We start from the raw sequence: 12,965 nt of genomic DNA on the forward strand, positions 1-12,965 counted from the left end.
ACTTCAGATTAGAATGCTAGAACTCCTGATGTAAACCATTTCTATTGTTGTGAGCTTTATCAATAATTAATGAACCAATTACACTAATGCTCTATTGTCACTTCAGATTAGAATGCTAGAACTCCTGATGTAAACCATTTCTATTGTTGTGAGCTTTATCAATAATTCATGAACCAATTACACTAATGCTCTATTGTCACTTCAAATTAGAATGCTAGAACTCCTGATGCAGCCGAGTACCCGTAACCAAGAATCTAACGTGCACAGATTTGCATGAACTAACATGATTAATAAACCAAAGAATCAAACAGACATGAGGGCGTAGAAACCGAAAGTCTACATCCCATATATCCCAGAAAATTTTAGCAGATAAGCAAGCATATTCATGGGAGAATGCTATATTATGCTCAGCATAATGCAGAAACTCACAGTATGAGGAGAATGCTTTAATATTTCACATACATGGGACAAAAGCAAATGGCAACCCAACGAGGCTTTCCCAAATTCTACATATGCTCAGCTTTGAAACTGCATAACATTAATAACATCAGAAATCTAAAACTAGGAAACTAAATGTTCATGTCCAAGCATACAATCACTAGAATTGGTACAAGAGATAACCTGATGGCGATTGGTGAAAGCAACTACATTAAAATGATACAGAACCTACCGCATACATCTTTCTGGCTGGCATCGACCATGACACTTAACCGAAATTGTCTGTCCAAAAGAACCTATGATCTAATACTCCATTCTGACAACGGCATTTGAAACTGGTGCCGATCCATACTGCATCCAATCCTTAGCACATATAACAGCTTCCACCGTCTCTGGTCGCAAAGAACTCCTGTACTGATCCATCTCTTTGGCAGTGGTATCGAAAACAGAATCGGAAGAAACTGTAGATACCGGAATTGACAAAATGTCACGAGCCATCTTTGAAAGAGTTGGGTACTTCATCTTGTTTAGTTTCCACCAGCCTAGCACATCAAATTCGTGGACTCTAGGCAACAGAGCCTCTTCCAAATACTGATCAAGCTCCGACTTCATCTGTTGGCTGGTAGTCTCCATGATGTAGACATCAAAGTCTGTGAGTCCGTTGTCTGCAATGTTTCCTCCTTGGGAATCCTCTGTCCTAGTGTTGGATCCTGCATTTCCTTCTTCTGCATAAGTTGGTGTGAGAGGCAAAGGCAGTGTCAAATACTCATGAAAGAGCTCATGAATTCCATCATCAACGATCTTGATAAATGTTGGAGCTTCTTCACCGTAAACTTTGTTGAAACTGAACTCAACAAGCTTCATCTTGAACCTAGGATCCATAACCACCGCTGTTGCCAATGCCAGGCAACAATTCTTCCAGTACTTTTCAATTCTTTCTTGCATTGATTTAGTGAGGTTGCTCACAAAGGGATCCTCAGTTGTAATTGCACGAGCCAGGTCTGATTGAATTCTCCATACTTCATGGAAGAAGGTCACTGCAGTTGGGTTAGTTGTAGTAGTCAGGATGTTGGATGCATCAAAGATCAGTTTCAAATATGTACAGAGAGTCTCAACTTGCTTCCAATCTTCCATTGAGGGGGATTGTCTGTAATCAGGATCCGATGTATCCAAGCATGAAAACACTTCCTTTAACTCAGAAGCAGCCACCAGCATTTGATATGTAGTATTCCATTGAGTTTGGTCATCAAGAGATATGCTCCTTTCACTTGGGACTTGAAGCTGTTGCTTAAGCTCCACAAACTTTTCCTCATGGGACTCTGATGTCTTCACATACTTAACACTATCCCGGACTTTTTTTACTACATCTCGCCCTGCCTCTAACACTTCTTTTGCAATATTGCTCAAAGTACGTGCAACACAATTCCCAACCAATAATTGACCATTGAGGATAAGTGGGTTCTTGATGGGGAGAAGAGGCCTTAAATTCTCAAGAGCTGCTTCACTCACTGGGTGATCAAAGGTGATGGAAAACAACTTGCTCTCCAAACTCCAGTCATGAAGGCAAACAGCAACAGCATGGCTAAGCACAGAATCTGAGTCAGGATACGGTTCCATCACAACATTAAGGAGCCGCCTGTGCAACTTCCAGTCAGCATCAATGAAGTGCCCAGTAATAAACACATAACCCACACTTTGAGAGGAAGTCCACATGTCCAAGGTAAGGCAAACGCGTCCAGGTATGCCCTCAATAAACTTGTTAAGGTTTTGCTTTTCCATTAGGTAAGTTGCAACACAATCACCTTGGACAGTATTGAAGCTCACCATGTTAAAATGTGGCTGGAGATTCTGGACAAAAGTTACAAACCCAGGATGTTCAACCATATGCAGGGGGTAGTCGTGCATGATTATCATCTTTGCAATCTCATGACGGCAACGGTCTGGATCAAACAGAAACTGGGGTGAGTTAGCAGTTCGGTAACGCCGTTTTGGTGTATTAGAAGCACTGCCACCCCTTGATGCTGGGGTATATGGAGATGATTGATTCTTGTCCTGGTTACGCAGAAGTGCTGGGCAAGTCCCCTTAGCAATGTGGCGTTTGAGGTGGCTGGTACCAGCTACTTTTGAACCAGTACTATATGCAAAACTCTGTTTGCACTGCTTGCAACATGCCCTCCTACATCCAGGACTCACATTTTCTATGGTGAAATGCTCCCAGACTACGGACTTCTTTTTTCTCCGCTTGTTAGGATGTGCTTCTGGATTTGTCCCCTCAGTGTTTTCATAGGGGGTCAGCTCATTGCTTGCAAGGGTAACATCATTGTTTGCGTAGGGTGCGACCTCATTGTTTGCATATGGTGTGACCTCATGGTTTGCATAATCGGTGATCTCATTGTTTGCATAGTGGGTGATCTCATTGTTTGCATAGGGGGTGATCTCATTGTTTGCATAGGGAGTTTCCATCTTCTCTTCATAGTGGGTTAGAGCAAGCATCTTTTCTTCATCATGCGTTGGCATCTTCTCTTCATCATGAGTGTCCATCTTGTCTTGAATAGGAGTACTCATTGGCTCGTCCACTGGAGTAGTCACTGGCATTTCAACTTGAATTGGCATTGGCTCTTTAACTGGAGTGGTAATTGGCTCTTCAACTGGAATAGTCGCTGGTTCTTCAATTGGTGTAGACATTGTCTCATCAACTGGAGTAGTCATTGACACATCCACTGGAGTAGTATCAACTTGCATGGTCACTGGCTCATCGACAGTAGTCACTGGCTCTTCAACCGTAGTAGTCACTAGCTCTTCAACTGTAGTAGTCGCAGGCTCTTCAACCGGATTAGTCGCAGGCTCTTCAACAGGATTAGTCACGGGCTCTTTGACAGGATTAGTCACGGGCTCTTTGACATGATTAGTCACAGGCTCTTCAACAGGAGTATTAATTGGCTCTTGAACTGGAGTAGTAATTGGCTCTTCAACAGGAGCGGTTTTGTCTTGAATAGGAGTGGCCAACTTCTCTTCAACAGGGGTGGCCATGTTGTCTTCAGGAGTAAACTCCTGTAATCAAGCCATTTGAAAAACAGTAAGCCAGTGAAAAAATCAAGAGAAGTACAATAAAGGACCATTGCATAGAGAAGTTAGTAAATAAATTGAAGAAGCATCAACAAAAGAGTTTCTAATGTTGAGCCTTGTTATGCCATAGCATACAGATGCCCAGAATAATAAGATAAATATAAGCAATGCACAAAGGGAGAAACAATTGAAATTTCAAATGTGAAAGACTAAACCAAATTAAAAACAGCATAGTGCTCGTGCAGTGATTATAGACAATTGGTGTTGAGAAGAAAAATCGCATACAATACCACTCCTATTGTAATAATGGTAAGGAATGCAATCTGCATGGTATGACATCCTTCTACAACCAGTTAATTAGATATGCATCCCAACCCACTGTAGCAAACAAAGATAACCATATACTCCATGCTTCAAATATCACCCTTTTGAAAAAAAGACTGCTATAACAGATAATATACTAATTAATTGATTATTTTTTTTGTATGAATACAGGAAAGTGACTGCAGACAAATGCAAATGAGTGTCTAAGCATCAAGCTTCCTAATCTATTTTTATCATGTGCAAGAAAGACTACTATGCAAGCCATTCTGCTTTCTTGAAAGTTCATGCACAGTTACAAAGACAGTTCTGTTAAGGTCATAATTCTGTCCTCAACTTATTCAAACTCTTAAATCTCAATTACTGTCAACAACAAGCCGCTTGTCTCGGTTTTTTAAATTAAAAAAAAAATTTGGTGAGAAAATTCTATTTTAGCTGTGCCTCAACTTTTTTGGTGGTACATAACTTTTTTTTTTTTTTTTTTTTTTTTGGGCTGGGGTAAAAATAAATCCTTATTTGGTCAGGGGTAAAAAAGGGTTTTACCACTCATGTCCAGCAAAAGTAAAAATAGAACACAAAACAGAAGACGCCCCAAGTTGGGCCCAACCAGACTTAAACGGGCTGAAACAAGTTCCATGAACAAGTCAACCCAACCAACAACACTTCAAACTGCCTAGATCTAATACAGTCCATCAGATTTTTAAGTCCGTATCGCATCTTCTAACAATCACGAACTCTCACAGTTTCACCTAACCATGGATCTCACATGGGTCCGGTCAACTCACTCTGGCTAAAACACACCAGAAACGGGCTAAAACTGAATCAAAATAAGTGAAACTGAACCAGATCTACACAGTTTGAGATCGGAGTCCGGACTAAATCACAAGCCCAGATCATACAGAAACTTCTTAGACAATAATCATCTCCAATTCGAAAATGAAACGAAACCTTGAGAGCTAAAATAACACACTGAAGAAATGAAAACACCAACACCAGAGCAGGTTCTAAAGGACTCCCAATTTCACCGAACAAACACAATATCACGATCAACAATTCACGCTGCGGAATCCAAAATTCCAAAATTCAAAGCTAAAATCTAAAAAATCAAGGTGAAATTTTCATGAATTCCACACACTCAAAATTGAATTAAACAAACGAAACACCACGAATTCCAAAAACACTTGGAAAAAAATTGAACAAACGAAGAACACGAAAGAGCAGAAATGTTCCCGAGGTCAAAACGAAATCGGAGACCGGAGTTCGGAAATTTTACCAGAGGCCGGAGGGAGGGAGATCGGCGTCGCGGCGGGGAGCTCGGACTCCGGTGGAGCAGGGAGAGATCTAGGGTTTTGCAGAGAGAAGGGGGGGAAGAGAGAGGAAGAAGGAGATTGGGCTTGCAACCCGAGAAGGCTAATTGGACCGTGAAACAAAAAGTGGTTGGGACTTTTTGGGGGATAAGGTTTTGGGGGTCAGATTGGAAATAGAGGACTACGAATTCAATTCGTGCTTAATGTTTTTTTTTTTTTTTGGGCATTTGGACTTTCAGAAGGTCCAATAATTATTTTTATTTTTTAATTTTTGTTTTTTGACGATGTAATTTTAAAACCGAAGCGGACCACAAGCCAGCAGCCCACCCCCCCTGGTAGCGGCTCCGCTTTTTTATTGCGGTACGTGCGAAACGTGTGTAGCCCACCGAATATTGTGGACTATCTATCGAGTAGGGGGCCCACATGGGGGTTTTTGCTTAATTTGCTCTCCACTCTCTCTCTCTCTCTCTCTCTCTCTCGCTTCGTTTTGTTTGGTTGGAGAGTCATGGGCTCAATGATGTGTCCCAAATTTTGAAATTTTAATTAACTCTGAATAGACTGGTGAGGCTAACCCAGGTCTAATGGGTTATGTTTTGAGCGAGTTTGTCATTGTGTGTCTTTGTAGAGGGTATAATGGGAACTAAAAATTGCTAAACTATAGTGGGACATTGTACTAGTTAAAAGGGAGGATGAACAGGTAGGGGCCATCATGGGCCGGGCTAGGGCCTGCCCTACCCTAAACTTTAGGGCTTAGGGTCGGGCCGGGCCGGGCCTAGTCAAAGTCAACAAAATTTAGGGTCGGGTAGGGTCGGGCCAGGGCTTAAATATGTTAACCCTTACCCGCCCGAAAAGCCCGATCCGTTAGGGCCGAAAGGGCCGGCCCTCAAATAAGGCCAAATAGGGCCGAAATGGGCAAAAAAAGGGCCTTATTTTGTTTAACAAAAAAAAAACATTATTTTTTTCTTCTCAAAATATGGCTTAATGGTATATATTGGTAATAAAAGACTCATTGTTTTTTATTGAACATATTTAATACACACACCGAAGGTGGAAGTCACTGAAATTTTTACCACTACCATATATTCATATACGGACGACATCCAACGGTGCATTTTAAAAAATTCCATTTCGTCCCCCATTTTGCTCATAGAGGATAACAAGCCTAATAAACGAGTTATACTACATTAATAGGCATATAAGGATTATGTGCGATCCAAAAATTTTGAAATGGAAATCGACCAATCTGAAAATTCTCATATTGATATGTATTGTGTAAAAAAAATTGATATGTATTGTGTAAAAAAAATTAGGCCGATCTGCCATGAATAAGGCGCCCAACGTAGCGGTCAACGCTTTGCACAAGCAAACTTCCCTAAGGGGAGCGGCACCATGCGCGGACAAACGTTGCGGAATTTTGACATCCGTAAGTAGACCCCCTACTCATGAGAGTGTGGGAGCTGAAAGATCGAAAAAAGTGAATTGCCAAGGACCGGTTAAGAGCATATTTGTTTTATGTTCTATTTAGGGTATTGAGTTGACCGGGTAGATCGAGGTCCAACCGAATGCGGAAATTGTTGAAATTTCTACCACTAACATATATTCATATGCAAGCAACATCCAGCGGTGCATTTAAAAAATTCCATTTCGTCCCCCATTTTGGTCATGGAGGGTAACAAGCCTAATAAACTAGTTATACTACATTACAAGACATATAAGGATTATGTGCGATCCAAAAATTTTGAAATGAAAAATCGATCAATCGGAAAATTCTTATATGTTTATACAATAGTGATAGGTATTGTGTAAAGAAATTAGGCCGATCCGCCGTGAATAAGGCACCTAACGGAGCGGTCAACGCTTTGCACAAGCAAACTTCCCTAAGGGGAGCGGCACCATGCGCGGACAAACGTTGCGGAATTTTGACATCCATAAGTAGACCCCCCTACCCATGAGAGTGTGGGATCTGAAAGATCGAAAAAAGTGAATTGCCAAGGACCGGTTAAGAGCATATTTGTTTTATGTTCTATTTAGGGTATTGAGTTGACCGGGTAGATCGAGGTCCAACCGAATGTGGAAATTGTTGAAATTTCTACCACTAACATATATTCATATGAAAACAACATCCAGCGGTTCATTTAAAAAAATTCCATTTCGTCCCCCATTTTTCTCATGGAGGGTAACAAGCCTAATAAACTAGTTATACTACATTAATAGGCATATAAGGATTATGTGCGATCCAAAAATTTTGAAATGAAAAATCGATCAATCGGAAAATTCTTATATGTTTATACAATAGTGATAGGTATTGTGCAAATTAGGCCGATCCGTCGTGAATAAGGCACCTAACGGAGCGGTCAACGCTTTGCACAAGCAAACTTCCCTAAGGGGAGCGGCACCATGCGAGGACAAACGTTGCGGAATTTTGAAATCCATAAGTAGACCCCCTACCCATGAGAGTGTGGGAGCTGAAAGATCGAAAAAAGTGAATTGCCAAGGACCGGTTAAGAGCATATTTGTTTTATGTTCTATTTAGGGTATTGAGTTGACCGGGTAGATCGAGGTCCAAACGAAGGCGGAAATTGCTGAAATTTCTACCACTAACATATATTCATATGCAAATAACATCCAGCGGTGCATTTTAAAAAATTCCATTTCGTCCCCCATTTTGCTCATTAAGAAGTTAACATTACATTGGTAAAATGGTTTCAACTCGACCAATTGATTATTTTTAGTTATGTTGATTACTTGATTTATTTCAAAATTGGTATTACATGAATATATTGTCCAATTTGAAATAATAGCTTTGTAATTATTACAGTTAATTAGTTATCAGTAATTATTGGTAAATATTAAAATACCCATAAGATTATATTAAAACGGCGGCGTTTTTGCCGAATTAACGATTAATTCTTTAAAAAAAATTATTTTTTTCTTCTCAAAATATGGCTCAATTTAAAAGACTCATTTCCTAATATGGCAGATTGAAATAATTTTCTACACTTCCATAGTTTTATACATATAACACATGTAATAGAAAATAACAAAAATAAAATATCAATTTTAGAGCCGGGTTAGGGCCGGGCCTAGCCCTTACGGGCTCAATCGGGTCGGGCCGTAGGGTAGGGCCGGGCTTTATTTGTGTGACCCATACCCTACCCTAAATAAAAAAGGGTCGGGCCGGCCCTACGGGCCGGGCGGGCTTAAGGCCCAAGGGCCATATGATGAGGCCTATGAACAGGGATGTCTTTGGTAATATCTTCAGAAGAAAACGAAGATTGTTGGCAAGAATTTATGGAATAAGTTGGATAAATTAAATCGTGACTTTCTTTGGGGTGACACTGATCAAAGCAGGAAAATTCATCTTACCAACTGGGATATTGTGTGTAGGCCAAAATCTAGTGGTGGATTAGGCATTAAGAAGGCTGCCGAAATGAATAAAGCTATGCTAGCTAAGCTAAGTTGGAGATTAACCCAAGGTGATAATGGTCTTTGGTGCAGGATTTGATAGGAGCATTTTAATGTGGTATTTTAATAGTTAATTCCTCACATTTTGCTTAGTTAATTCCTTAACGAATCGATTTTTAACTCAATTTCTATTTTCTTAGGTACATTGGAGTAAATGATGGTGAAATGAGCATTAGGTCCACACTTACCTATAAATGGTGGAGAAAAATGGAAATGTACTAAAATGTCAATTTTACACATTTTCCTACTCCGGCTAGGAGAAACCAAGCCAAGCAAGGAAGAAGGAGCGGCCGCCGGACCAAATGAACTTCAAATGAGCTGAAACTTTCCAGATCCATTCTAGACAGCCCAATGATCATTTCTTATGAAGAGTGCAAGAACTTTTGTTGAGTGGAAGGCCTTCAAACAATCAGCCCAATTTTCTACAGAAGCAAAACTGGAAAACTGGACCTGTAAGAGGTCCAGCAGCATTTTCGGCCCAACCACATGGAATAAAAATCTGAAATTTTACCAGGGTGATCTACACTCATAATGGAACATTTTTTATGAAGAGGTCATAGTGAAATTGGGAATGCTTGTTGGAGAAATAATTGAAGGAATAAAGGGGCAGAAACTGATCTAAAAACAGCTCAACATCACATGTTCATGTTTCCTACCCACATGAAGAAAGCTAGATGCTTTTCTCTTTTTCCTTGGATATATTTTTCTGCTCCAATAGATCATCATCACTTCCATACTTCTGCACATTCATGCCTTGCTTTCATTTCATCATTACTCCATCTTTTCCATATTTTACAAACCACTTTCATTATTTTTCTTCCATTTATCATTTCACTCTTCTTTTTCTTCCCTATATAAACACCTTCTCCTCTCACTCTAAAGAAGAGATTCCTTCATCCATTTCATCTTCTTTGTCTCTCCATTTCCATTCCATTTTTCTCTCCATTCTCTAGTTGCAAAATTCTGCGTTTTCAAGTAAGAAGAAGAAGAAGAAGAAGGAGCCGGGAATATCATATCCTCCATCGTCCACCTTGAAGGCTTGCTTCCAAGATTCAAGATTTCAACGTTTCAAGCACTCCATCTCCATCTCCAACTCACGGTGTAATTCATTCTTTTTCCTTATTTAATTTCGTAGGAATTTGTTTCTAGTTAACAATAACATTAAGGGCAAAGTTTAAGCCCAATTTCTATGTTTGAATAAAAATTGTGATTTCTTTATGTTGATTTTTATGTTGCTTATGTGAGATTGCTTAATTGATTTTGGATTATGGAAAACTTTTATATGTATGTGTTCTTTGATGGCCAACTTAGGATATATGCATGTAATTGGTGCTAGATTTAAGTAGTAAAGGCTTTGGACAAAAGTCGAAATCAATTAAGGAGGATTGCAAATAGATGGACTTTTTCATACTAGGTTGTGCACTTTGGTTGACATCCTTTCTTTGTTCTTCATGCATTGAATGTGTTCTTGATTAGCTAGTTTTCTAGACTATGATTGCATGTTCAATAGGTTTAATTTAGGTGCTTTCACTTAGATTAAATATTCAAGGAAAGTAAAATATGGGAAATCATTTGCTTCGAATGTTTCACATGGTCAACTTATTTCTCATGACATAGATAATCAACTATAGGAATTGTAATTGGATTTCATTCATATGATTGTAGTTTTGATCTTTGTTTCTTGTGTTCCACCCTTGTATATGTGTTTTTACACTTTCTTTATTTCATTTAATTTTAATTCCAATTCTATAATCTCAAAACCCCCCTTTTTATATTAACTTGTATATATTTTTATTCTTTATTTTATTTTTGTACATAATACTTTTTACTTTATTATTTTAATTCTTTATTTGTTTTTGACAATGACAGGTGTACCCTCAATCCCCGGAATAGAACGATCCCTATTTGCTTATACTACTAACGATGTTTTCAGGGTTAAATTATGCGCTTGCTTTGAGCGTATCAGGATTCTGAGAGCTAAATATCTTGGCAGTGAGTCTATTCTGCAATAGAACTATCAAAAACCGAAAAACTGCTCTAGTACTTGGTCTGGAATTGTTTATGGTGCTGAGTTACTGCGAAAGGGTCTCTATTGGAGAGTTGGTAATGGTGCCTCTGCCAAGTTTTGGCATGACCATTGGTCTCAATGTGGTATTCTCAGTCATATTGCCAATATTCCTACTCACATGAACAACAATGCGGTTGTTAGTGACTTTTGGCATAATAATGAGTGGAATAGAAATTTATTGGCAACTTGTCTCCATGATGATATCATAGGGAAAATTACCAGTATCCCCATATCACAATTCAACTCCCCAGACAAGCTAATTTGGAGAGGTACACCTTCAGGAACTTTCTCAGTCAAATCTGCGTACGAGATCATCTGTGAGGACCACACCAATACTAATCCTATGTGGAAAGCCATCTGGAAACTCAATATACCCCCAAAACTTCGAACTTTCCTTTGGCTTATTTTGCAGGGAAGAATCTTAACAAATGAACAGAGGCACCGAAGGCACCTTGCTGCTGACCCATCATGTCCTTACTGTAGTGGCCAAGTGGAGACTCTAACTCATCTCCTAAGAGACTGCAAAAAAGCTAAGCAGGTTTGGCAAGATTTCAATATTCCTTTACCTATGCAAGCTACCTTTATTTTGGACTTGAGGAGTTGGATTTTTGCAAATTTGCTCCAGAAAAATATTAACTATCATGATATTCAGTGGAATTTATTTTTTATTTTCTGCTGTTGGTTCATTTGGAAATGGCGCTGCAAGGGAATTTTTGAACCAAGTTTTTGTGTTCCCTTTAACTTTCCTGATGTGATCCTTGGATATGCGTATGAATGGTTTAAAGCAAGCCAAAAGCCTATTCTCTCTAGAAGTGTTCAAGTGGATTTGCTATCTTGGAACAAACCTATGGTTGGTCATTTCAAACTTAATGTTGATGGTTCAAAATCAGGAAATGGAAGCATTGGTGCTTGTGGTCTCATTAGAGACTCCTCTGGCTATTGGATTAGTGGCTTTATGTGCAATATTGGGTTTGGAGAAGTTTTGCAAGCTGAAGCCTGGGGCTTGTTTTATGGGATGAAGCTTGCCTTGGACTTGTCAATCACTCATTTGGAAATTGAGTCTGATTCTGCTGTTTTGGTGAACCTTCTCAAGCAAGATGACATTGATTATCACCCTTTGGGAACCATCTTGATCAATTGCAAACAGTTTTTGCAGTATTTCAACTACTCTCAAGTCCAACATGTTCATAGAGAAAGAAATATGGCAGCTGATTTTCTTGCCAAGGCCAGTGTCTCTAACTCTCCTGGATTTTGTCTCCTCCGAAGACCTCCTGCTATGGTTTCCAATACCTTACTTGATGACATTGCTGCTGTAGCTCACCCTAGAATGTTTTCTAGCAGTCTGAGCTAGGATCTTTTTGCTTTTTTTTCTGGGCCATTGGCCCCTAATGCACCAAAAAAAAAGGGGGGGGGGGGGGGGGATGAACAATTGAACATGGCTAACTGACCTTCATGTAGCAAACTGGTTTATTGTTCTACTCAAATATCGACACGTGAAAAGTATTGTAGGAATTATTTTCGGGTTTAATTTAATTTATTTTATTTTTATAAATTGAAGATGTAAACATGTGTTAGAGTTGCAAGCCTGATGATTTAAAACACGTTTGCCGTTTGAAAGTTCTTGTGTCTATTTGATTATAATTAATAACGTGTTAGCATGATCGATCTGATAAGTCGTGTCAAAATTATGTGTTCAAAAATATATTTCTTGTGATTCTTTTCGGAAACAATGGGGTCCCGCAAGGCCGTTTCTCAGCGTAGAAGCAGCAAGTCTTCATCCAAGTTTCTTCCGTGAGAATATTAGCAGATAAGTAAGCATATTCATGGTTCATTGGGTTGGAGTTTTCACACTATCATCTCCTGTCAAACGAAACATGATGCGCTCTTCTCAGTTCTCACATCAACAAAGCGTGAGGAGCAAAGCATGGCCTAATTAATTGTCACATATATAAAGCATTGGAATTAAATCACAATTCTATATTTCAGCCACCAAAACCATATGCACATATCAGAAACTGCATATAAATCCAAAACTAGTAAACTATCCCTAAAAAAAAAAGATTAAAAATTTCAAAGAATTTTACTAAATATTGATGTATCATGCCTAAGCATAGAACTACTTAGAAACCTAAAGGTGATCCATACTGCATCCAATCCTCGGTCCATATCAGAGCTTCCACGGTTTCTGCTTGCAATGAACTCCTGTACCGATCCATCTCTTTTGCATTGGTATCAAAAACCGAGTCACAAGGAACTGTAGATACTGGAATTGATAACTAAAATGTCACGAGCCATCTTTG

General features: G+C 39.2%; 1 protein-coding gene across 1 annotated transcript; it reads right to left on the bottom strand.

Moving 5' to 3' along the window:
* Nucleotides 1-433: 433 nt before the first annotated feature.
* LOC133709784 (zinc finger BED domain-containing protein DAYSLEEPER-like) lies at nt 434-5,332 on the bottom strand. Its single transcript, XM_062135658.1, has 2 exons — nt 5,099-5,332; nt 434-3,489 (listed from the first exon to the last, which is right to left on the bottom strand). The coding sequence occupies exon 2, from the start codon at nt 3,466-3,468 to the stop codon at nt 742-744; it is 2,727 nt and encodes a 908-aa protein (XP_061991642.1). The 5' UTR covers nt 3,469-3,489; nt 5,099-5,332; the 3' UTR covers nt 434-741.
* Nucleotides 5,333-12,965: the final 7,633 nt, after the last annotated feature.

Source organism: Rosa rugosa, chromosome 1 (assembly GCF_958449725.1).
Source record: "Rosa rugosa chromosome 1, drRosRugo1.1, whole genome shotgun sequence".
Lineage (NCBI taxonomy): Eukaryota > Viridiplantae > Streptophyta > Magnoliopsida > Rosales > Rosaceae > Rosa > Rosa rugosa.

Coding starts and splice junctions, on each gene's coding strand:
- LOC133709784 (XM_062135658.1), bottom strand. CDS start 3,468: ATGGCCACCCCTGTTGAAGAGAAGTTGGCCACTCCTATTCAAGACAAA.